Source organism: Quercus robur, chromosome 8, assembly GCF_932294415.1.
Source record: "Quercus robur chromosome 8, dhQueRobu3.1, whole genome shotgun sequence".
NCBI classification, from domain to species: domain Eukaryota; kingdom Viridiplantae; phylum Streptophyta; class Magnoliopsida; order Fagales; family Fagaceae; genus Quercus; species Quercus robur.
Genome location: NC_065541.1, coordinates 43,760,046 through 43,787,801, shown reverse-complemented (window position 1 = coordinate 43,787,801; position 27,756 = coordinate 43,760,046). Strand labels below are relative to the sequence as shown.

At 36.2% G+C, this 27,756-nt stretch overlaps 1 protein-coding gene and 2 pseudogenes across 1 annotated transcript; 2 read left to right on the top strand and 1 right to left on the bottom strand.

Annotated features, from left to right (window-relative positions):
• Positions 1-1,953: 1,953 nt before the first annotated feature.
• LOC126696329 (probable O-methyltransferase 3) lies at positions 1,954-12,344 on the top strand (annotated as a pseudogene).
• Positions 12,345-19,389: 7,045 nt separating this feature from the next.
• LOC126696327 (uncharacterized) lies at positions 19,390-20,220 on the bottom strand. The gene has a single exon (XM_050393088.1). The coding sequence runs from the start codon at positions 20,218-20,220 to the stop codon at positions 19,390-19,392; it is 831 nt and encodes a 276-aa protein (XP_050249045.1).
• Positions 20,221-25,557: 5,337 nt separating this feature from the next.
• Positions 25,558-27,488, top strand: LOC126696326 (probable O-methyltransferase 3; annotated as a pseudogene).
• The last annotated feature ends 268 nt before the right edge of the window (positions 27,489-27,756 follow it).

Here is a 27,756-nt window from a genome sequence, read left to right as displayed (position 1 = left end):
ACTTCTGTCAAAGTCCATGTTGGCAACTTTCCTCAGATCTTATTTCATTTTTTCCCAAGAGAGTATTAAGTGTAGGCCTGTCCAAGATCGATCAAACCCAAAGAGACCAATCGACCCACGGTTATCCGATACAAAATTTGACCAATCTAATGAGCTTGTTAGTCGGTGGTGGTTAGGGAAGATATAGGGTCTGTTTGGGATCTGTTTATTTTGCTGAAACTGAAAACTTTTTGTTGAAAGTACTGTAGATAAAGGTAAAAGTTAGTTAAAATGTACAGTGTGACCTATGAATAGTACCAAAAAGTGCAGTAGGACCTATGAATAATAGTAAAAATAAGATGAATAGTAAAATAAGCTGGCTTTTTAATTTTTGCCAAACACTCTTAATGAAGTCAATTGGATTGACCGGTGAGAGAGCTTGAAGCTTGACAAACCTAACCCGTCCAAAAATCTTTTCTTCCACCCTTTTTTCTGGCTTTGAAGCTTCCTTTGCCATTCATATCAACATTCCAATCAAATTTTGGTGTCATCACCTCATTCCAGTAAGATTTTTCTTTCTCTCTCCACTATTATAAGCAGATCTTGGCCAGATTTCAGCCAAATCTGGCAAAATCTCAGCCAGATTTGGTGAAATCTTCTCCTTTTATCACAAACCTTACAAAATGTGAAACTCAACCACGACTTGATAAGGCCCAATTCGACATGCCTGATGGGTTGGTGGCGGGTTCCATTCTTCTCCACCCGAAATGGTCGGGTCGAGTTCGGATTGGGCACAAACTCGACCCAAACCATCCTATGGACACCCCTAATTAAGTGCAAGGAACCTAGATATTTTTGTGGTACCTTTTGACCATAGACTTTATCAGCCTTTCCAACCCAAAAGTTTACACTCCTATGAGGCTTCGACTTCACATTCATGAAAAGAAGTAAATTGTTATCCACTTCTTGTCATTTGCCGTGATGAGCACCCACGGTCTCTATATATATACATTTGGTAATCTCTAGTGCCATGAGGACTATTTAAATGTATAAGCACTTTTCATCATCTTTCCTAGCCCAAATAGACTATCGTGATCATGTCAAGTCCGGGTTGAGCCTAAACCTAACTAGATCAACCCATGAACACTCCTAAACTTTAGTATAAAAAAGACAAATGAAATTTTATTGAACAAAGTTTCTCTCCAAACTAGTTAGAGGAGAAACTCTTCAAACTTCTCATATATATATATATATATATATATATTTTTGAATGTGAATTTTGAAAATTTTAATTATTGAATTTCATGTTCCTTTTGCTCTTAACATGCATATTAAATCTCATCTTTGTTATTTACTATACGATCAATAAACTTATTTTTATACACAATTTTTTAAATCGCAAAAACTTAAAATTTTAACATTTGTTTAATAACATAGTAATTGATTTTTTATTTTCTTGAAATTTTGCAAGCATAAAGGATATAATAAAAACATGTAATCCAATAGTTAGATTTTCAAAATTTACACTCAATATAAAAATACATAATGAATTTGTAAGATTTTTCTTTAAACTACTTTTGAGAAAAACTTTGTTCAATTTTATTTAGAGTGGAAATTGATGAGAGAGAGAGAGAGAGAGAGAGAGAGAGAGAGGCAGCCAACATTTAATTAATTGGTGGCATTTAGAACGTGGACTGCCTTGGATGCCCGACAATTTGTGGGAGGTTGGTAGTATCCTACGTGCCATCCAACTAGTTTTCAACTTTGTGGAGCTCTCTCATCCGCTTTGTTTTTCATTATCTTTTATCAATTTGTTTCTGACAATTAAAAGATGCCTAGCAACTCAATCCATGCTTGCTGGCTTGCTGCCAATTTGGTATTTGTGAATCTGTGATTTCTCTGTTCAGCCAAATTTCGGTAAATCCAAAAGCAAACAATCAATTTGATCTCAAATTTTTAGTTTAGTATGGATGCATGCAACCAACACCGCTCTACAAGATAAGTTGTGGGGACAAGCTTGGTAGCAGCATTACGTGCCATACTGGTAATTGTCTCACGCAACTTCATTGTTCACTGGTTTTTCAATTCTTTTACCACGAGTAGCACATATGTTACCTTTCCAAGGCATTATTATACCTTTACAAAAGGGGGGGAAGTTGCTAGTTTTGTAGAATTTCCCTTAAAAATTTCCTAGCTTGCCACCAATTTGGCATTTGTGATTTCCCAATTTTCCTCATTGTTTAAAAATTCAATAGTACACAATCAATTTTATCTACACAGGACACAAAAACACAACACTACTTTATAGGACAAAAATCACAACACTATTTCCCTTTGCAACAATGCTTATTTATAAGGAATAATAAAATTAATTATTTTGAAATATTCATTTTTCTCTTATTTAAGAATTTGAATAAAAAAATTATTAAAATTTCCAAATAAGAAAATGGAAATATTATTCTCTTGTTTAAAAGTTTAAGTAGAAATGAATGTAATGGATATGATGAAACACTCATTCCTTTCAATGATGCCATGGTTAATGTAAGGTTGAATTTAATCAACCATTTTATTGGCTTTATTCCGTGTCAAATTTGCTTGTATTTCAGCATTTAGTAACCCTATATTTAGGTGGGTTTGTTGTAAGGGTAGTGAGTGAGCTAGAGTGTTGATTGCTCAAGAGTGTGCAAGAAAACAGAGACTCGTGACTTGTTCTCGCGGGTGGCTCACGGTTTCAAGCCGCCAGACGCAACACACGTGCCAAGCGTGCCAGAAGGTGAACAGTCATGCTAGCTGGAGCACTACAGGACAAAACATGACAACTAGCCATACGGTTATCTTGCGACTCAGTCAAGTCGCAAGGTCAAGCCGCGAGCCACTCCTGTTTTGTGAATCCTGACGTTTCACATTCCTCTCTCACTCCAGTATAAATACCCCTTATACCCACAAATGAAATAGAGTTTCTAGAAAGAATTTTGAGAGAGAAACCCTAAAAAAAAAATAAGATTGATTCACCAACAATCTATACATTAGAGTCTCTTCAAATTCCTCAACTCTCTTCCTTTCCATTGTCAAATCCTTGAGAGGCATTTTACCAAAACCTTGTTCTCACCATATTCATCACTATGAGAGGGCTGTTTGGTTTTCTGGGAAGCAGTTAGGAAGGAACCAATCTACATTGGTTGATGCTACGGTCTAATAGCGGAATCCGGGAAGTTAGAAAAGAAAAAGGTTCGGCGCAACCTCATTGGAGCAAGAAGCTTAGAGGGCTTAGGTGCACTGGGTAAATTAGGTTTGGAGGGTCTATTGCTGTCCTTGTATCCCAACTACATTTTTTAGTGGATTGTTTACCGCTTGGAGGGCGGCGGAGAGATTTTACGTTAAGAGCTTCGGTTTCCTCTTCGATAACACATCGCGTGTTGTCTTTGTGTTTGCATCTTCCTTCCCTTTTATCTTTGCCTTTTATTATCTGCTGTGTGTTGTGATTTTAATTTGGCTTAGATAGTTTATCCAATTCTATATTATAGTTTATGTTCATTTTCCGCACACTAGTTGTTTGACATAAAGCTTGAATTGGTTAATTTGTAAATTGGGGGTCTAAACGTTCAAGGGTGTTTATACACATATTTGAACTTTCAGTTAATGATGCTCGCTTAGTCATGAGTGTGGTGATTGATAAGTGCAAGAGGGTGTTTGAGGGATTGGCGTCATTGGTTGATGTTGGGGGCGGCATAGAAACTGCAGCAAACGCCATTGCCGATGAATTCCCGAGTCTGAAGTGCACCATATTGGATCTCCCTCAGGTTGTTGCTGGCTTGCAAGGGACTGATGAGAACTTGACATATCTTGGGGGGAACATGTTTGAAGCGATTCCTCCCGTAGATGGAGTTTTATTGAAGGTAAATCTTTTTTTTGGGCTGATTCCTCTAGGTACTTTCATTTGTATGCGTAATTAATTATAATCTGGTTATTCATTATTTCAAAACATCCATTTTCATTTTTGAAGCTTGAGGATCTTTATAAATTTTAGAATGGAAATTTTTTGCCGATGCTAATAATTGTATAAGACATGGCATAAATTTTAACTAATGTGAAGTTGTGAACTGCCAATCTGAAATAGATTTGAGTTTTTATGAGACAATATATGATTACCTAGATGATATCGAGGGATTCAGCAAAAAAAAAAAAAAAAAAAAAAAAAAAAAAAGATGATATCGAGGGTAGTGGTAGAGTTCCGGATAACTGAAGGGAACCCATGCGCTGCACTAGTATTAAAAGATTGATATCTCTAATATAATATAAAATGAGTTCCTTTTTATGTTGTATAAAATGCATTTAAAATCAGTTCTATTATAGTATTTTCTCATTAACTATCACGTGAATTCCATAATCTATCTGGTTTCAATTATCCTGATGAGGAAAGCAGATCTACCAAATCTTTTTTTTTTTTTTTTTTTTTTTAAATTTATTTATTGAGAATCACAGATCTAGCTAATCTAATTGACAAAATTTAAATAAGCATTTAAGACGTGCAGTGGGGGCAAAAAAAACGTGTTGTGATTTGGGGCAAATAAGAAATAAATATCTTCTGAAACATCAATATTTAACATAATTCGCTTAATTCCAAGCCTACATCTACGTGAAATTATAGACAAAATTCTCTATCAACAATATAAGTATATTACAACAACATCTAACCAAACTTTACATACTCACAAACAAAATCTCATAAACCTTACGCACAACAAACTCTTAACACACAATCATGGGTATCCTTCAGCCTCAAAATAATAATAATAATAATAATAATACCTATTTATAAGATTTCAATTATCTTCTTTGATGGACAAAAAATATTCAATTAATTCTTAAACAATGAAAACTAAAAATCCTTGACTTCCCTACGAAGAAAACCCATTAGCGAAACCTAATCCAAATAGGAATTTGAGAACATTTCTAACAAGATGACATTACCTATAATTCTTTCAACAAAATAAATCATATGACATATTATGCAAAGATGAAATGATTTAATTATTTCTTATATCTTTTGCTAAATGGAACTTAATCTCTCATTAAACAAAATCAATCATGCAAGAATCATGCGCCACAGAATTTTACCCTTTTTTTTTTTAATGAATATAATGCGCCACAGAATTACAAACCACCACATGCCAGAAAGAAACAAAATAGCGTAGGGTCCCTTTTTTTTTTTTTTTTTTTTTGGAACGACGTAGGGTCCATTTTCCTAAAGCGCGTGTTGCATTTTCACAATCCCTCTTGATTAATTGCTGGCGAAAATGGCCAACTGGCCTTAAAAACCAAACTATCTAGTTAGTAGGCGAGACTTAGAAACTTATTTCGTTAATAGCATCTCGAGCCTCAGAGGCTCGATTTTCTTGTGTGATCTGGCCTGCACACGCTGGAATGGTCCAGCTGGAAATCGAGTCTCTTAGACTCGATTTCCACGTGAAAATCGAGTTTCTAAGACTCGATTTCCAGCTGGAAAACGAGTCTCAGAAACTCGATTTTTGAGTACAGTTCTCTTGCTTTATTCGTGTCTGATGTCTGGTCATGTCAAGTCCACAGCTCCAAGAGTCAGCCTTTGCAGTTTGCCCACAGCTCCAGGAGTCAGCCTTTGCAGTTTGCACATGCTCACTCATTGTAGGTTACATTTAGTTGTCTGGCTTAGGTGTACATGCTGCTTTTTACTTTTCTCTTTCTCCTGTAGGGTTAGAGGAAGTAAGGTTATAGGAGCAACATTTCGTACTCAAACCTTACCTGACTGCACTGAGCGCTAAGTTCTTATAGGAGCAACATTTATCAAATTTGAAAAAGAGACCCACATCCTTCCTCTCACTCATTTTCATTTCAGCATAAACTTCAACTCACCCCACATCCTCATGTCAGGTAAGGTTTCTCAATCTCTCTAATTGTTAGTTTCATATATAAATATAATATATATATATATATATATTATCCCTAGGTTTTTTTATGGGTATGTGTATCATGATTAATTTTTTTTTGTTTGGTTTGATATTGTTTTTTATATTTTTGATAGAATGATTTGAAGGTTTGTAATGGGGTGAGTTGTGTGTTTAGTTTTTTATTTTTTTTTAGTATAATTAATGATTTTTTATTTTTTATTTTATTTTGGAAACAAATGATAATGATTGGGTGTGTTTGTATGTGAATATGCAAATGTGGGGTTTGTAAGAAGTTATATTTGGTAGTGTATATATTTGCTAGGATTTTATACAAAGTAAAAAATATATTTAGGTATATATTTGTATTGTTAGGCTTTTATCATGACTAATGGAGCAAGTTAGTGTATATAATTTGCTAGGATTTATACAAAGTAAAAAATATTGTAGATATATATTTGTATTGTTAGGCTTTTATCATGACTATTTTTGCAAGTTAATGTATATATTTGCTAGGATTTTATAACAAGTAAAAAATATTGTAGATATATATTTGTATTGCTAGGCTTTTATCATGGCTATTTTTCTTGTTGTTTGGTTTGATATTTTTATTTATATTAGTTAGAGCTGAGTTGAAATTTTGTAATGGGGGTGAGTTTTGTTTTTAGTTTTTTTATTTGTTTGAGTACGAAATGATAATGATTGAGTGTGTTTGTATGTGATGTGGGGTGAGTATATGCAATTGTGGGGTGAGAATTTGTGATTTTTGTACTTTGAGTAGATAGAAAAGGTTTTGTAATTGATGTTAAATGAAAGAAAAAAATATGTCGCTAACATATTATACTTGACTCTTTAATAGGTTCACAACATCTGAAGAATATTGATATAAATGTATACTACGGTGGACCTCTTAACAATCCTGGGGGGATTGAGGGATTTCCATTTACAGGGCCGGGTATCCAATGCTACCCCATGATGATACGTCGTAAGTTGAAGACGTTGATTGATTTGAAGTTGAAAATAATGGACGAATTGAATTTGAACTCTGCTTGGTATGACATCAAGATTATTTATCGTTACCCACAAGAAGTCCTACATGAACGGATAAATTACGGGTATATGGCGATTAATGAAGACAAACATGTGAAGATGATGTTTAATAGGATCCAGAAAATGCCCCAAGTAAATACTGCTGAGTTGTACATAAGTTCAGAGCCGCTTGCGGAAGTTGATACTGAGATGGTGCAACAAACAACTACGTCTTTACAATTTACAGCCCTTGATGATGGATGCACTGCAATGGGAGGGTATACAATGGGAGATTATATGCTCCCATCTCAAGATCATGTTGTAAATACTGGTGAAACCCTCCATTGTCAAGAGACACATTTAGAGGAGGATGACGAAGACGAAGACTATGTTGAAGACGAAGACTATGTTGAAGACGAAGACGAAGACGAAGACGAAGATCATGCTACGAATGATGGTGAAAGTATTGATGGTGTGGATGAGTACGAAGAGAGGATTGAACGAGGTGACCTTGAGAACGATGTGGATGACCATGAAGTCGTTCCCCATTTTGAAGAGGAAAATATGGAGTTCCATGATGAAGATGATGCAGACGATGATATTGGCATCCAGCGTGATACAAATATGACCACTGGCTACAGACCTCCTGCCGACTCATTCTACGCAAATACTTGGGAAAATATGTTTGATCCTTCACGTCTATTAGAACCATTTGTTTGTACTTGGCAAGATGGGATGCATTTTTGTAAAGGGTTGACTTTTGCAAATAAATCGGCGGTGAAACGTGCATTGACAATATACGCAGCAAATGATAATAGAAATTTTATAACCCGGAGGTCGAACACCACAAAATTGTGCGTCGCATGCGTTGATGACAACTGTAAGTGGTATGTTGGGGCATTCATGAAGAATAAACTTAATGGTCTGTGGGTGGTCACGTCTTATGTGGGTCCACACACTTGTATACCCTTTGGCCTGCAAAGAGACGGTAGAATGATGGATTCTAATTTTGTTGCATCAGAAATTGTGGAAAAATTGCGACAAAATCACACTGCTCGTATTGATGAGCTCTGGGAGATCATACGTACTAAGTATAATCATGAGCTTTCTTACTATAAAGTATGGGACGCAAAACAAAAGGCAATTGCTAAAATATTTGGGGATTGGGAGGAGTCTTACCAAAGGTTGCGGAAATTGTTGTTGGCATACTTGGATCAGGACTCAGGTACCAAGTACAGCTATCACACCATACCTAGGCCATACGAAGGTATTGCGGTACTTCACTATGTATATTGGGCATTCGCTCCATGCATTGCTGCATTCAAATATTGCAGGCCAGTGATCAGTATTGATGGGACTCATTTGTATGGTAAATACAAAGGGGTGTTGATGATTGCAATGACAACTGATGCTAGCCAAAAGGTTTTGCCTCTCGCCTTTGCTGTTGTAGACAAGGAGTCAGGGCCTAGTTGGGGTTGGTTTTTAGAGTGTGTTAGGACTTCCATAGAGCATGTCATACCTAAGGATGGCATTTGCATTATTTCTGACCGACATAAAGGTATCAAATGCGCCATTCGAGAGTGGCCTATAGGTGAGGACGGAAGAGAACAGGTATATCATCGATATTGCCTTCGACATGTTGCTAGCAACTTCAACACAAAATTTAAGGACCCGACTTTAAAGGCATTGGCCTTGAAAGCTGGATATGCAACTCATGAAGCAAAATTCACGTCCATAATGCAAACTATTAAGGAGGCCGAGATTAATTTACTGAAGGGTGTAGACCCTACTGATCGCCACATCCTACGCTATATGCCTTACACATATCTAATGAGTGAGGATGTTGATAAATGGACCCAGTCACAGGATGATGGAAGACGTTACGGGGCAATGACAACCAATATCTCTGAGTGTTTTAATGGGGTACTTAAAGGTGCCCGCGGTTTGCCCATTGCTGCAATGGTTGAGTTCACATGGTCCAAACTTGTTGCATATTTCTACGATCGACATGAAAAAATTCTTTCTGATCTCTCTCAAGGTAAGGTGTGGAGTGATTATGCAATGAAGATCTATAACAAAAATGAGCAGAAAACTGCAGGACACACTCTGAGGAATTTTAATCATGAAATTGGTGTATATCAAGTGGTTACCCCGTATAACGATCATAGAGGTGGAGGGGGAAACCACAGTCATGAAGTGCACGTAATTGAGCAAACATGTGGTTGTGGGAAGTGGCAAAACTTGAAGATCCCTTGTTCACATGCAATTAAAGTTCTTAAAGGTCTGCACCTCGATGTGACCAGCTATATTGACCCATGTTACAGTTTGAACAACGCCATTCAGACATATTCACATCATTTTGTGGTGCCAAAATCAGAGTCATTGTGGAGGGATGTTCGCGGACCACGATGGGTGCCTAACCCACAGCTGTTGCGGGGCAAAGGTCGTCCTGTGAAGTCAAGATTAAGGAATGAAATGGATGGGATACAACGAGAACGGGGAAGCCGGAGGGAAGATCCGGACTTGAGGGAGATTCAACCAAGGCAACGATGTGGAGTGTGTCATCAAGAGGGGCATAACCGCAGATGCTGTCCCAATTCCCATGGGGCTTCGACAAGTGGTAGTGCTGCAAACTAGGCAAGTGTTGTCACTATTTTTATATAATATGCTCAGAATGTCATGTGGTTGTTGTTCTTCACATTGCAGAAACTAACAACTGTACCTTTGTGGTTGTCAGGCAAGCGGAGACTGGATTTTTGAATGGCATTGTACGTGGGACTTGTGGTTATGTTCGGTATGGACAAGTGCAGCAAATTCTATGTAGACTATGTTGTATCAATATGGAAATGTTATAGGTGACTATGTAGAGTATGTTGTATTAGTATGGACAAGTGTTAGACGACTATGTAGACTATGTTGTATTGACTTAGTTTGTATTTTGTTTATTGCTAAATATTGTGGTAATTGAACATTTGTTATCCATTGTACTCGTTACATTAATTGCGTTGTGCAGCTTTTGCCTGTAATGCAATGATATGGCATTGGCAATGTAGCTACTACTTTGCCAACTTCAACCACAGCGGCCTTGTTTGAACTGTTTGAACCGATGATAATGTATTGACTGTTTTTGTGTGCTAAGGGCAACTAAAATGCCCATGAATAGTAACTGTTTGAATCCAATTATTTGCATCTGATGTACTCTCTCCTTGACTGGTGATTATGCTTGTATCTACTTCTTTACCGCTGACCATGTGATGTGTTCTGGATATCTTTTACTATTGTAGGGGACGAGACAAAAGTAATTCTGATTTACACCTATAGGACTGCAAAACAAACGGGAAAAAAAAAAATACTTCCCAGTGGAAATCGAGTTTTAGAAACTCGATTTCCATTTGGGTGGCATTATCGCAAATAAATGACACTAACCAATTTACAAAAATGCCACATTCAACAGAAATCGATGGTCGTATGTTACGTACCAGCTGCCATATCAGATTGTGTTACGTACTAGCTGCCATATCAGATTTGGTTCTTGCTTTTGAATTTGCTTAGGAGTTTATCTTTATCTTAGCTATTGATTGTTATCTAATATTTCAAGTATTTGTTATTTATTGGGATAACAATTGCCTTTATCCTTATCAGATTAGTAGGCTAGATTGTAGGAATTGTTTCTATCGTTTAGGTGTTGGATTTGTTTTTTACGTTCAGTTGTAAGCCTATATAAGGCCTATTATGATTAATAATGAGGTATAAGAATATTTTAGTAAAATTCAAGCTTTGCTTGTTAAGGAGGTCTCGGTTATCCCTCGAAGTATAACCATAAATTTCCTCTTGTCTACTGTTTTATTTCTGAAAATCCTTAGATCTAACCATAGCCCCTCAAGGGAAAAGAGGATCGGCACGCGGCCGTGGAGGGGGTCATATCATCGTACATATCATATGGTTTACATTCGGTGATTAGAGGCATTTTCACAATTTATTTCCAAATTTCTATATTGTGGATCAACTTTATTCATGTAGTGGCAAACCCACCTAAGAGAACGGCGCTATAGCCTATAGCTCCTAAAGTCTTCAAAATTTTCTTTTATCCTTTTAAAAATTCTATAAGCAAAGTTTAACTATAAACTTTGTTGTAGTTTTAGATTACAACCATACTCAATATCTTTTTATTAGAGGTGAATTTTGATAAATCCTCCATGCTTGCAAATTTTTTATAAAATTAAAAATTAATAGTTATCTCATCAATAAATTGTTTAAATTATAAGTTTTTGTGGTTTAAAATTATGAATAAATTATTAACTTATAGATCATGTAGTAAATAATATCTAATTGATACAAAATTTGACATTTGTATTAAGAATGCAAAGAACATACAATTTAAATGTTAGATTCTTAAAATATGTAATAATATTTATTTAATTGAGTAAGGTTGTTGTCTTAAACTACAACCAATTTTGTATCTAAACTTTGTCCAAATTCTATTCAATAAAAATTATCATGTCCCTCCAACACACACACATATATAAAATTTGCTTCAAGTTACACATGGTTTACCGTGTATTTTTTGGACGTTTTTCTATGAAAGATCCATCATTCTAAAAAATTGTCTTGTTATGTGCTATATGTATTCAAAACATCAATACTATTAGAGGCTAATAATTGTCTCATCTATAAAATAATTTAAATTTCAAATTTTTTATTTTAAAATTTTGTATGAAACATGATTTTATTAATATGAAGTAAATAACATTCAATAGATACAAAATATGACATATATGTCAAGAATATAATGAACATGTAATCCACTCTTAGAATTTTCAAAATATTAAGCTTGTTTCATGTAATTAGGTATGTTTCATTTCATGCATTTCATTTTTTTTTTTCAATTTTGGTAAATTAGTTTGTTTCTTTGCCTAACCATGCTTATTTTAATAGCATGGACAAATAAAATAATTATAAAAGAATATAAAATTTCATTATGTCTAAGGGTTTAACCTCATATAGTTTTAGTGTTTTTGATTGATCTTGCAAATGAGGAAACAGTGGATATTGCATGATTGGAATGAAGAGGACTGCGTGAAACTGCTTAAGCGATGCAAGGAGGCAATCACTACCAATAATAAGAAGGGAAAAGTGATTATCATAGAGTTGATGATGGAGAATCAAGAGGAAGATAAAAAGTCAACTGAGACACAACTCTTTTTTGACATGGTGATGATGGTATTAGTGAAAGGAAGAGAGAGAAATGAAAAAGAATGAGCTATGCTATTTAAGGATGCTGGTTTTAGTAACTATAAGATAACCCCCATACTAGGTTTAAGGGCTCTTATTGAAGTGTATCCTTAATAAGTTCTTGCAAGTTTGATGGATTTTCATGTATGCATTATATTATTAAATTTTGGTTTCTTATGTGCTCATGTGTGTTATCAGTAATATGTTGGCTCTAACTACAATAATGTATTAATAGGTGTGTGCAATTTACCACTTAGTTGATGTACCGCACAATATGCTATTAGTTTATTTTTTTTTAATTTTAATAAGAAATAATCTTTATGCTGTATAATTAATACTCATTATGTGTTATGATAATTAGAAAATTAATTTGGTTATATTACTCCACTATATTTAGAAATTATATATTATATCTCACTAAAATAAGTTAAAAATATAAATTATTGGTTAGATATTACATTACCTCTTTATATTATCTCTATATTTGCAAAATATTGAGATGAGAAGAGATTAATAACTATTTTATTTGTAAAATAATTAATCAAATAATAAATAATATCCAATTAACACAAAATTTGATATATATATTAAGGGAATGAAGAAAATTGCTAAGAAACATGCCCCTTGACAAAACCTTAGACTGCTATAGTACTAAGGCTAAGGACAAACGATCAACTTTCAATATTATGCAAACTAGAAAATATGCAATGCGCAAATACAACTCTTTATTACTATTCAACTTTAAATACATTTTCAACCAAATATGTAAAATAAGATTTTTTTTTTTTTTTTTTAAGAAACAAAACACACATACAAGAAAGAGTGAAAGATGTTTGAATACAAAGACACACCATAAACACAAACTTCACTCAAATTATATCGCCATAACACACTCTTTTAAGCAGAATGGGACAGTTACTTTTTTTCTTTTTTTCTTTTTTTTGAGATTCCTTTGGCTAATAGCTAAAATTAATCCCTTGCCGGTGACTTGTCCGCTTAGCCAGTGCATGGATCCATGATTGCCTTATATATATAAGCTCGTCAGCTTCAGTCAATGAGCACATGGTTTTTTTTAAAACGACATTATATTGGGCATGGGATTGCTTAAGTTTGCAACCTAACTTTTTAATTAGCCTTTTCTTTTTAAAAAATTTCTGGCAAAACTTAATCTTCTTATCATTTTCTTTATAGAAGTAATTTTTTAAGAAATCGTAGGAGAATGATTTTTAATTTTTTTTTAGAATTGTGGCAACATTTGTATTTTTTTTTTTTTTTTTGTATATTTAATTCTTTTAAAGAATGTGGCAACAATTGAACTTTTGAAATTTTATTAGAGAAGTAGTAAAATTTTTTAAGAAGCCTTTTAATAATAGGATAATATTATTTTTAAAAAATTGTGATAGTACTTGCACTTTTTTTTTTTTCGTTATTCAACATATATATATATATATATATATATATAAACACCACTTTAACTTCTTTTAATTCTTCTAGAGAAGTAAACTTTCTTAAGAAGTCTTTCAGTAGTAGGACAATGAATATTTGGAAATAATTGTGACAATCACTTGGGCTTTTTTTCTTTTTCTTTTTCTTTTTTTCCTTTTTTCTTATTCAACATTGATATATATATATATATATATATATATTGTTTAAAGTATTGTGGCAGCCCTTGAATTTCTTTTAATTATTTTTAGAAAAGTAAATATTTTTAGAAGTCTTTTAGTAGAAAATTATTTTTCTTTTAATTTTTTTTTTTTTTAGTTTAACAAAATTATCTTGACTGCAAAAACAATAGAAGAAACGGTATTAGTTCTCTATAGAAAAAGGCAATTTAATAGTTTTTTGGGTTGATAGAATACATATAATGAGAGTTACATGAGACAGGTTAAGCATTTTAATCTGCATTGGGGACTTAGTGTCTACTTTGGAACAGCTTATTTAGCTGAAATTAAAAAATTTTTGCTTTATAGGACCCATGAATAATACCAAAAAGTGTAATGAGACCCATGAATAGTAACAAAAGTAAGCTGAATAGTAAAAAATGCTAGTTTTTTAAGCCAATGCCAAATGCACACTCAATCTCTTTCTATGGTGAGCTTGGTGAGAGAGTGTAATTAAAGTATGCGTGTGTGTGTTTAGCAATTAATAATTTGTTTCTCAAAAAAAAAAAAAAAAAAAAAATCTCTTTCTATTGAGATATGTTATATGACAAACCTCATAAATTATTGTATTCTCTATGTGGTGCTTGTTGACTTATTTGCCTTTATTGTAATTTGTTCAAATCAATGAGTGCTATTATACAAGAAATGGCAACAGAGCTTCCACTGTCGCACAACAAATTCCAAGTGCAAATTAAAGCTTCAACAATCTTTGGGAAAATACAAGATTGATTTTTTTTTTTTTGGTAGAGAAGACGATTCATTAACAACTAAAAAGAAATAACAAGATCATTGCAGATCCTATTAAAGGATCTGCCATTACAATCCTCATCCAAAACACACCTAACATCCTCAGGTGGACTATCAAAACTAACAAAACTTAAGACCTGCATAGTCCCTAATCTAGCTAACATGTCTGCACAGCGATTAGCTTAACGGTAGAAGTGCTTAACTTGAACTTGTTGGAACAGCCCCATCAGCTACCTGCAGTCATCCAAGATCGGAGAAATTATGTTATTCTTATAGCTTGTGTTCTGGAAAATATCAACAATTGCTTTGGCATCTAACTCAACAATGATGGAAGGAATATTGAGGTTATAGCACAAAGAAAGACCATCCCTAAGGCCCCAAAGCTTTGCCACAAAGCTGGTAGTAGTCCCAATTCTCCTTGCAAAACTAGCCAGCCAGTTACTGTGATCATCCCTCAGTAACCCCCCACAACCTGCCAGTCTCGAGTTTCCATCAGCTGACCCATTTGTATTAAGTTTTACCCAACTAATTAGAGGTTTCTCCCAGCGCACCCTCTTGACAACATGGCGTGTCAGTCCCCTTGGAGTAGCAACACAACACACATATTCCATAGCTTGTTTTAAAATCTCAGACGCCAAATTTGGGTTCTGGTTTTTCCTATTGAAGACAAAGCCATTCCCGCTCTTCCAAATGCTCCAGATGGCAATGGGAAAAACAACTTTCCAAGGAGGTTTCCCAGCAATGTGGTTGGTATTTATCCTACCATTCATATCTAGCCAATCACGCAAATTAGACATCCAAAAGCCATGATTACTCAGCTGCACACCAAGCTGTCTCCACACTGATTGAACCCAAGAACAGTCCCTGAGAGCATGCAAAATAGATTCGGCTTCCCCAGTACAAATGGGGAAAACCACATCTTCCACCACATCTCTCCTTGCAAGACACTTCTTCACTCCAATGCTATTATGAGCGCATTGCCACATGAAAGTTTTAATGCGAGGTAAGGTTGGAGCTTTCCAAATCCATTTTGCTGTAAAAGGAGAGATTGAATTAGCCCCCATTGCGACTTTGTAGGCACTCTTCAGCTCAAAACAGCCCTTCGGATTCTCAACCCAAGCAAGCTTATCACGGCCTCTGCTAGTAAGGGCAAAAGGAGTAGCTTGAAGCTTTTCCTTGATGTCTGTGGGGAAAACAAAAGGCATACGACTCCAATCCAGCCCCGATTCCATCATAATATCCTTTATTTCCCAGTTGGCTGCATCCCGGGTTAGGGGGCCCTGAATGAGCTGCCTGAGAGGGCCTTCCTTCAACCACTTACCATACCAGAAACTTAGAGTACTACATCTCCCAACCATCCAGACACTCCCTTGAGTAAAAACCTCTCTTCCTTTTTTAATTGCAGCCCAAACCCGTGAGCAGGGCAATTTATCTGCATTAACCGTAATCACGCTTCTATTGTTACAGTATTTTGATCGAAGAACTCGAGACCAAGGGGCTTCATTCTCGGTATGGAATCTCCAATTGAGTTTTGCTAGCAGTAAAATATTTCTCCCCCTAGCTATTTGAAGTCCAAGACCCCCATCTTCCTTTGTCTTGGTAACTTTTTGCCACCCGACCCAATGAATCTTCCTTGCTGAATCTGAAGTGCAAAGAAAGTTACGATTTACTCTGTCTATACCATCTAGAATTTTCTCGGGTAATAAGGTACACTGCATGACATATGATGGAATAGCTGCTGAGGAGGCCTGTATGAGTACATTCCGACCAGCCAATGATAGTAAATTGGCCTTCCAACCCGCAAGTTTCTGTTTTACTCTATCCAATATGAAGTTGTAATCTTGGGAAGAGGCACCCGACACCCTCATAGGAATTCCCAAGTACTTACCAATGTTTGGGGTAGATGCAAAACCCAGAACATCGCTCAAGGACTCTCTAGTGTCCCTATCCACATTAGGAGAGAAAAAAAACTCTTGACTTTGCTTCACTCACTGATTGACCCGACAAGCTGCAGAACATATCCAAGACATCTCTTATAGCTAAGCAATTAGTAAGATCCGCTTTGGCAAAAAACACAAGATCATCCGCAAAGAGCAAATGAGAGAAGGTCGGGCCACTTTAAGAGACTTTTACTGGCTGCCATAGTTTGTTACTGCACTTCTCCTCAATGAGTTGGCCAAGGAAGTCCATGCAAAGAATGAAAAGGTACGGGGATGACGGATCCCCTTGCCTTATCCCTCTTGAGGGGTAAAAAGGGTCAAGCGCTTCACCATTGACCAAAATAGAGGTAGAAACCGTCGAAACACAGCTCATAATGACCTCAATGAGATCCATGGGGAGATTAGCTCTGAAAAGCATATCTCTAATGAAACTCCATTCGAGCTTATCATAAGCCTTCTCCAGATCAATTTTCAAAACCATGTAACCCACCTTTCCTCTCTTTTTACTGATGGAATGAATGACTTCTTGGGCTATAATTGCATTATCAATACCCCTTCTTCTCGGAACAAAGGAAGTTTGGAGGGGGGAGATGAGTGTGTCTAAAAAAGGTCTTAGTCTAGCCACTATGATCTTAGTGATAATCTTATAGACAGTATTGCATAGACTTATAGGTCTATAGCTTCCTAAAGTCTCCGGGCCTTGGATCTTTGGAATAAGAGCAATGTGAGTCCTATTCAAATAATCAGGAACTCTTCTTTCTACAAAAACCTTCTTAACTTCATCAATTACTGAGCTTCCCATTGTCAACCAAAATCTCTGAAAGAACCCCACATGCAAACCATCTGGACCCGGAGCTTTAAAAGCTTTTAAAGACCACAAGGCAGCTTTAATTTCATCTACCGTTGCAGCCCCACTGATACTGGACTTCTCTTCATCCGTGAGTTTGGCCTGCCATCGGGAGGAAGCCGGAGCTACCCTAAGGGCACTAAGGAAGGAGGAAGTGAATATGTCCTTAAAACCAGCCCTAATGTGCTCCTTGACTCCATTGTCCTCATATATCCATTCCCCCACTGCATTTTTAATTGCCAAAATCTGGTTTCTTTTCCTTCTCACTAGGGTTGAGACATGATAGAAAGCGGTGTTCCTATCCCCTTGTATCATCCTGTTAACCCGAGATTTGAGAGCCCAAAGCTCTTCTTCCTGACTAAGAATCGTATCAAGTTCTTTCACCAGATCTTTCTCAAGGTTAAGAAGGAAATTTGAAGGCTTAGAAGCTACAGCCCGTTGGATACCATTCAATCTCGCCATAATACTCTTCTTTTTAACAAAGATATTACCAAAGTGATCTCTATTCCACTTGGCGGCATTCTTTGAGAAGAGATCAATTGCCTCCCCAAGGTTATGAGGCTGTCTCCAAGCCTGAGTTACAATGCTTGGGAAAGTGGGGTCAGTCAACCAACAGGTTTGGAACTTGAACGGTCTAGCTTTCCTAGTGTTGGTTCTTGGGAGCATATCAAGCATGACAGGGCAGTGATCCGAGTGGCACCTAGTGAGATGCATAACTCTAGCATCCGGGTAGAGTAAGCACCAGCTATGATTAACAAAAAACCTGTCTAATCTTTCTTGAATTAGAGCATGGACTTCCCTTTTATTTGTCCAAGTGAATAGCGGACCAGTAAACCCAACATCAATCATGTTGCAATTATCCAGACACTCCTTGAACAGTAAAGAACTATTAACCCCAATAGTTCTACCCCCAAACTTATCCTCAGTTGTAAGAGTTTCATTGAAATCACCTGCAAGAACCCACGGCATATCATGAAGCTCTGCGACTTTATTTAAGTTATTCCATAAAATGTGCCTTTTGGCACTTCTAGGACTAGCATAAATTGCAGAAATTAACTAGCTAGAATTAGAATTCAATACCTTGACTACGGCGTGGATCCCCTGCTCGATGTTGGACAACAGGTTGATCTCCACCTTGTCTGAATTCTAGAGCATCCAGAGACTGCCCGCATACCCGATAGTGTCCGTGTGAATTGCACCATCAAAAGGAAGTCGGTCAGTAATTGCTCTGGCCCTCTCACCACTAACTTTTGTTTCCATCAAGACAAGAATAGCCGGGTTGTGGATTCGAATCAATTCTCTAACATCACTTTGGAAGGTGGGCTTCAAAGCTCCCTTACAATTCCTATGATGACATTCATAAGGGAAAAGTGCAGAAAGATAAGATGCTCGTCAACAGGAGGCATCAATATGACCTCCTCCCTCAAAATCCATTCGAACCAAACCAGCATCTCCATGGTCTGACCCTCCCCTGGATACACTATCGAGTTGTGTTAAATTATACCCATCTCCAATACCTACGATAACGCCTGAAGACTAAGCATCTTTTTCAGTTGAACCACAATTACCCACTACGGTTAAACCATCATTCTCGGCTGGGACGCACGAACCCACCATGACCACGGTTTCATCACTTCCGATGAAGCTGGATCCAAGCAGGCCAACTCGCCCTTCCTCAAGCTTATCGCGATCCATTGAAACAATTTCTTCCATCGGTTCTCTAATAGGGCGATTTCTTGAATCTTCACCAAAATTCCCTCTAAACATAAAACCCATCTCCGGCGACAACGTGGTTGAGGATTGAAGCTCCGTCGGAGTTCTTGATTGTGATTCACCCTTGCATCTTTGCTCTGGCATTTCGACACTCTTAATTTGAAACGATCTTTCCTGCTGAAGCTGGTTTACAGACTGATCTAGTGTGGAAGAGGCTTGGCCACTCCTGGCTGCTCCTTGCAAAACTTCCTTATGAGCCCTAGCACGTGCCAAAGTTTTCTTGCCTTTGACTGACGCTCTAAGGCTAGGCTTACTAGACATTAATTCGGCCCAACCCCCCCTTTAGTGTTACCCACATCACTCTTATATGGGCTTTGTTCCGAATAAGCTTGGGCTTGGAGAGTATCAATACTACCTACATTGAAGGCAACATTTGCCATATGGGCTTCATTAATAGGCTTTTGAGGCGTGATCTTCCTTTTAGCCTCCCTAGCAGGCCCCTCACTGAACTTAAACTTCCCCATCGCATTATTGATTCTAGCCTCGTTAACATTTTTTCTCAACTCTTGTTTTAAGCGGCTGTTATCCTGCACAGAGTGGGTCCCTCCACTACCCTGAAACTTTATCCCATTCTTTCTACGTGTTACAACAATCCAAGGACCATATGTACCTGCCTGAACCTCCTCATGCACATTCTCATGCATGATCTTGCTGGGCTCCACCTCTAACCTCACGTTGTTAGGAACATGCTCATCGCATGAATGGTCATTCGGAATCCCAATCCCCTCCGCCTCTAACCCCCTGGGCAATGATACTGAACGAATTGTATATGGACAATTTTCTTTTCGGTGACCAATTCTACCGCAAGAGAAACACAACCTTTGTAAACCTTCATAACAAACAGGTTGCTCAAATTTCCCAATTAATATTGCAGTGACCAGCGGTTTATCCACGTCAACTTGGACACAAATCCTCGCAAATCTACCTCTCGTTTCCATAGCAATGTGAGAGTCTACCCTCAACACATTACCGATGGATTTACCAATATGCAATAGGGCCTCAGGATTATAATATTCTATAGGTAACGCATTTAGCCGTATCCACACAGCGATTGAATTGACATTTACCGTTGCTGGAAATTTGGCTCCCATGGTCTAATGGAGAGGAAATGTTCTCCAATGAATCAGGGACCCTTTTTGAGAATAGTTTCAAAATCATCTTTCAGAGAGAAACGGGTGAGAAAAAACCCATGCTCCAAGTCTACACAATCTAACCTCCCAGCAGGTTTCCATAAGGAGAGAAGCCTACTGTGGAGGAAATTAAGCCCCACTGCCCTTCCCTACACCTTCACTATAAGAGCTTTTGACCATGGCGTTCTGATACGCTGCTTAAGATCCCTGGAAAACTTGACAGCAACTAGCCCTGTACGTAGATTGTCTACTTCATCCGATTCTGCATCATCTTCCATGAGCTCACCAAAGCTAAAGGCCTGAGTGAACGCACCAGGGATTTCGCCTACAAGTTTGTCTCTGAATGTAGCCGAGCCATTCCATGCCCCCTGACCATGGTTTGGTGACGACGGGCCGGAGCTTGAATCTTCCCTAAAACCCGCGTGTTTCATGTCTTTAACTTTTTTGTTACTACGAGCTAGCTCTTCTTGTTCTTCTCGTGAAAGAGACAGTAGGGAGGAGCTCATGTTGGTAAAATACAAGATTGATACTAACTTTACATTCTGTGCTAAAAGTTTATGTAACCATAGTTATAGGAATACTCAAAAGATCATATGCCATTAAAGGTAGCTCAAAAAACTGGTTGCAATGATCTTTTTGCCATGAGAACATTCATCTTTGCATATTGCTTTCAATTTAGTCTAGGATTTCCTAATCAAGTCTAATTGATGGTGTGTGTTTGTGTGTGTGAACTTTCATAATAGTTTAATTCTAATAATTTAAAAATAAAATTATTGTAATCAAAATTTTAACACTGTTCCATATATAGAGTCAAATAAATAAATAAAATTCCCTTAGAAAAAAAAAAAAAAGGGTCAATTTGTGTGACTCACGACCCGACCTGACTTGACTAGTCTTTTTCAACATGTCGATTACAAGTTCACCCATTTTGGTTTATGAATCCAAAAATCCCTACCCATACATTTCTTTTGGGTTCAAGCAGATTAACGGCTTTTAGTCTAATTTTGCAATATCTAATCCTATAAGAAGACATAAATGTGTGAGAGGGTGTACCGCATTGTCATGGTGTGATCACCGATCACATGTCCACAATGCTTTCCCATGCCTCTTGTCTCATACTCTCATCAAGAATAATCACTCAGTGTAACACAACACTCCTCTTTGTTATGCTAGATTGATTTCTAACGAAGATGTTGACATGACATTAATCATGTCAATGTCTGGTCCCATATGGTCATGCAGACCAAGAGCCAATGCATAACCATTTCAGGAGAAAGGGTGTGTTAGCGTAATTAATAACATTGGTTGATGTTTCAGGAGGCATACATATCGTAGCCGAGGCCATTGCCAATGCCAATGCCTTCCCCCTCAATTACTTGACTATATATATTTGATCCAAAAATGATAGGTAATAATATGGATGCCCAAGAGACCTGTTAACCCAACCCACTTGAGGGGTCCAACTAGGCCCAAACCGAATCCAATCCAATATGGTGGCTGTAGCAGTTGGCAGTGGTTATTCGCCTTCAAAACCTAAATCTAGTGGGTTGAGTCTTGGGTTCTCTCCTCTAAAATCTGAGAAACCTAGTTTGACTGATGACCTAAGGCAATTCTGGCAAGATCCACTAAATCTAGTGAAATCTTAGCTAAATTTGACGAGATCTCGCTAGATTTGATAAGATTTCCATCAAATCTAGCAAGATCTCATATTGTGAGTTTTCCACTAGATTTAGAGAGATCTCATCAAATCTTCATCATTTTTGGTTGACATCTTGATCATCGCAATCTCTCTTGGTTTTGACCAAAACCGACGCAATCTGACCCATTGGTGCTCACGTTTGGCGGCAGATCCATGTTCTACCGCCTAGTGGGATTGAGTCGAATCCTAGTAAAGCCCTAACCTAACCTAGACTAACCCTTGAACAACGCTAACTAACAAGGTGTAAGTACTTCCACTCTATTATATAATGACCATATTTCATACAATTTCTTAGCAAATGCAATCCCTATTAAGGTGTATATAGGTGACTTTGAAAAAATCTACAACAACACCCTTTTGTGTCACAACTTTTTCATAACTCTGATGTGATAGGCTGTAAGTGATGAATAACAAATGGTGAGACCATGTTAAAAAGGCAAGCAATCAGTTAAAGTAATAGTTGTAAAAAAAAATTTAAAAAAAAAGTTTAAAAAAAAAAAGTGTGATAAAGGGTGTGATCTTGGAACTACTCGGTGACTTTTTTATTATTGATTTCAACTTAGAAGAGAGAAAGATTAAGAGGGAGGATTTTGTTCAGTTCCATATCTAAAATGAAATACGTGGATTATGGAATTACTTAGGTGATTTTTTTTTTTTTTTTTTTTTAATGGGATACACAAGGACTTTTTGATTATTGATTTCAACTTAGAAGAAAGAAAGGTTAAGAGGGATCATTTCGTTAAGTTCCATATCTACAAAGAAATACATGGATTATTAAATTACTTGATCGGTGACTTTTTAATTATTGATAGACAAAATTTAGCTACAAAATTGGTTGTAGCCTTAAGCTACAAAATCCTTACTTAATAAAATGAACATTACTATATATTTTAAAAATCTAACCGTTGAATTGCATATTCTTTACACTCTTAATACGCATGTCAAATTTTGTATCAATCAGATATTATTTACCATATAATCTATAAACTTATATTTTATGTATAATTTTAAATTACAAAAACTTGTAATTCAAATAATTTATTGATGACATAGCTATTTAACTTTAATTTTCTAGAAATTTTGTAAGTATGAAGGATATAAAAAGAAAATGTAATCCAATGGTGGATTTGTCAAAAATCACCTCTAATGAAAAAATTTTAAGTAAATCTGTAACCTAAGTTTACAACCAATTTTGTAACTAAACTTTATTCATTATTTATTTCAACTTTTTTTTTTTTTTAAAGAGAGTTTCAACCTATGGCGTCCATTCTTGATGATAGCTCTTTATCATTAAACTAAGACACTAATCAGAAGAAAGAAAATTTAAGAGAGCATTTCGTTAAGTTCCATATCTAAAGAAATACATGGATCACGGACATTTGATAACAAAAATATGAGAACAATTAAATATCTTTTCAATTATCAAACAAGAGGTGGATATATCAGAAGGATGTTCTCTTTTAAGCATGGCGCCGAACCAGACACTGTAGTGTCAGTTGCTCTCAGTCGTTTTCTCTAAATCAAAATTAGAAAATCTGACCATTTACACTATCACAAAGCCTTTATCTTCTCATTATTTTCACTCCACTTTCTCTAAATAATTAAAAAATTAACGAAACCAATTGAAATATAATGTTTGTATATGAACCATGTCGGCAAAGATTAGCTTGAAAGTATCGTGACGATGATCAATGGTTCATGAGAAAAAAAAAAAAAAAAAAAAAAAAAAAAAAACTAATGTTAATTTCTTTGTCTAAGATTTCAGAATCTTTAGCTGTGTCTCTACTTTTAGCGACAAATTATAATGATCAATAAATTATGAAAAGAATCCTACTAATAATTTTTCTGTTCAAGAGTAAAAAACTCTTTCGCTGTTCCCATGCGCGCCTTCAAGAGAACAGTAAACCACCAAACCATGCAAATCATTGGTCTAGTTAATTAAGAAGAATTCCTATCCATAAACGAACACATGCACAACGTGAATGAAAATTGAAAGCGCACTACTACAGGGAAAATTGGTGCACTTCTCAATAGGCGTTTACAGATGCTAAAGATATTGTTCTGTGCTGAAATTGGGTGACAGAGGTCTTCATGATAGAGAATTTGGAGTTGCTTGTGGATTTGGAAGATCTGGTATTGAAAGCAGAGGCAAAGGAGGATTCAAATTAAGGTGTTCCAAATTTCCAGTGGAAGACAACTAGGGGAAGGATCACTCGTCAGACTGTTAGGACATATGTGATTCACTTGTTAGGAACATATGTCACTATTTTATGTAATTGGCTAATCCTTTGACAAAACGCACTTTACTTGTATTTGAGTAGATCTAGGATGTGTTTGATATTTCAAGAAACTTTGTTTCAAGATCAAATGTTAAAACCATGCAAATCTGTTCAAGATTCAAGTTGAAAAGTGTAAGTTCATTAAAGCTCGACAGTTAGTATCTATCGAGCTTAAAGAGCTTTTCCTGCCTCGTGGCTCAATAGCTGCTCGACAGATGGCTATCTGTCGAGGTTTATGAAAAACAAAGTTTCAGTTCTGTTTTAACTCTAATCCGTGATTATGCGTTTAGGTTTTTTTTTCTCACAACCCTAGACATATAAAATGATTATTTTAAGGGTCATCAAAGTGAACACAAGTTACACAAATGTTGAACAAAGTTTGTTCAAGCAAATTGTGATCGGAGACAAATTTGCCCTAGTTTATTTTTCTTGTGTAGAAGTTGCCGTGTTTATGCACCGTAGGGTATTGTAACCAAACATCTTCTGGATCTTCATCGTGTGTTAAACTAAAGAACTTTGCAGTCAACAACCTTTTCTAGCTGGTGATTGAAGTCGCGTACTAAGATCCGCGCAGTCGGTTAGTCAAGTACTAGGAGCCGTGTATTAAAAGGAGAGATTGTCACTACTAAACAAGTCTAATTGGGTATTGGGGTAAGGGTTCAACTATAGATTGGTAGAAGGTACTGAGATTCCTTTATTTGTAACCGCTTATTTTGATAATAGTGGATTCTCGGGAGTGGTGACTTTAAAATCACCCGGTGAGGTTTTTGCCATGTTGGTTTTCCCATTCGTAATCAAATCATCGTATCAATTTAATTTCTACTGCACTTAGTTTATTTGGTGATTTATTTGTGTTACCACGCTTATTGCATGCAATTGAATCTAATTAATTCACTTGACTAATTAATTGGTTAATTCATCACAAGGGGTCAATACATTATTGGCCTATCAAGTGGTATCAAAGCAGGCACACTCTGATTAGGTTTTAATTTTTACTGTGTAATCCATTGACCTCTATTGTCATGGAAACTCTTGATTGTTTTGATTTGCATGATCTTGTGTTGAATGATGATGATGATATTCAAGATGCCTATTGTAAGTTTTATAATTTTTGTATGAAATCTCTTAAATGTTCTACAAAATTAAAAGCTAATTTTAAAAATGTCAAACTTGAATTAAAAGCTAATTTTAAAAAGGTCAAACTTGAAAGAGATGAATTAATTGCAAGATTGGAACGATGAGGACTGCGTGAAAATACTTAAGCAATGTAAGGCTGCAGTCACAGAAAATGGCAGGAAAGGAAAGGTGATTATCATTGATATGGTGATTAAGAACCGGAACGAAGATGAGAAGTCCATTGAGACGCAACTCTTCTTTGACATGCTAATGATGGTATTGGTCACCGGAAGAGGGAGAAATGAGAAAGAATGGGCTAATTTGTTTTTGAATGCTGGTTTTAGAGACTATAAGATAACCCCTATATTGGGTTTAAGGTCTCTTATTGAAGTATATCCTTATTAAGCTTGTACAAGCTGCGTTGGCAACACGGCATTAGTGTGGTGTACTTCCTCGCGTTCAATGTGTTTTGAGATTATAGGACTCATGCAGCGCAAAAAGATCTTCCATTTTAAATGGACTTATTTCAAAATTTGAATTAAATATTATAAATTTAAAAATGTATCTTGGTCACATTATTAAAAAATATATATAACGTGATCATGTATATAGTGTTAGATGTAATAAATAAAATTTTAAACATGTTTATGCATGTTCTGAAATTTATTGTTTTACTAATTACAATAATCATTATATTTATAAAATTATGAAACCAAGTTGAAACAATCTATATTTGTATCAATTGTTACTTTCCTTTGAAAGAAAAATGAAATAATTTTCATTTACCTTTCCCCCTCAGTAAACTACTAAACTTTGTGTTTATGTTAAAGTATAAATTTATTGTCAATTTTTTTTTTTAATACAAGATAGAATTTCTATTCTAATTTAATCTAAATGTATATATATGTGTAGTTACCTCCTAGAGACTTGAACCCCAACTCTGCCCCCCACACCCCACAATCTATTGTCAATTTTCATTTGTTAATAGGTAAATGCATTTAGTTTCATGTATTAAATGTTGATACGTGGTGCAAAAAATATTTATGTAAAATATGTTTCTAAAGTAAATTTTTTAAGTGTATATATAACTAATTTGGAATACTTATTATCAAAGAGGAAAATATTTGATTTTTGGAATTCAACATTTCTACTCACTTTTAAATGTTTGGCAACAATTGAAAAAGAAAATGACCAACAAAAAAATAAAAAATTAAATTTCATAATCTATATGATCAACTGACCATACATTGAAGCTTTTGTAGGGTGAATTGGTAGTGCAGATATTAGCTTGGAAAGAGTCATGGGTTTACCATTGTTGTGGATGATATCTAGTATACCTAGCTCAGTTTCACATTTAAGGGACATGGAATTTATGAAGTTGAAAATGTGTTCCTAAAGAACATGCTACTGAGCTTCTTCATGCTCAAGCCCACATATGGAAGATGGAAGTATGGAACCACATCTTCAACTTCATAAACACTATGTCGCTTAAATGTGAAACTGAACTAGCTATACCAGGCATCATCCACAACCATGGCAAACCCATGACTCTTTCTGAGCTAATCTGTACTACCAATTCACCCTACAAAAGCTCAAAATGTCTATCGCGCCTCAAGCTCCTTCTAATCCACTCTGACTTCTTTGTTCAACGAAAAAATAGTGAAAGTGACGAAGAAGAAGGGTATGTGCTGACCGATGCTTCTAGGCTCCTAATTTTGGCAAATCCCTTGAGCCTAAGGCCTTTCTTACTCTCCATGCTTGTTCCAAATGTGACAAAGTCATGGCATTATTTGAGCATTTGGATCCAAAATGATGATCCTATGCCATTTGACACAGCACACGGAACATTGAGAGTTGGGGTCATGCAAAGCATGAGGAGGCAGAATCTTTCCCATTTTTTCAATGATGCCATGGCTACACTGATGCCGCCTAGCCATAAGCGTCGTGATTGATAAATGCAAGAGGGTGTTTGAGGGATTATAGTCATTGGTTGATGTTGGGGTGGCATCGGAACTGTGGCCAGGACCGTTGCCGATGCATTCCCAAATATGAAGTGCACGGTGTCCGATCTCCTTCGGGTTGTCGCTGACTTTCAAGGGAGTCATGTTAGGTCTTGTAGTGCTAGTGTTGGCTAATTACATGATTTACATCATCATTTGTATGTAATTTTGTGGCCATTGATTGTATTGGGCTTGTGGTTTGAAGCGGTCCAAGTGCAATAGAGAAAGCTTGCTAAAGTGAAGTTTTATGGGCTTTGATTGTATTGGGCTTGTGGTTCCTCCTGCGGATGGATTTTTGTTGGAGGTAATTTTTTTTTTTTGTTTTTTTTGGGGGGGGGGGGGGGGGGTGGGGGGGGGGTGGGGCTAATCCCCCTGGACTCCTCTGAAACTTTCTTAGCTATAG

What these genes read in the sequence shown, in the direction of transcription:
- LOC126696327 (XM_050393088.1), bottom strand. Translation starts at nt 20,220, where the DNA reads ATGGGAGCCAAATTTCCAGCAACGGTAAATGTCAATTCAATCGCTGTG.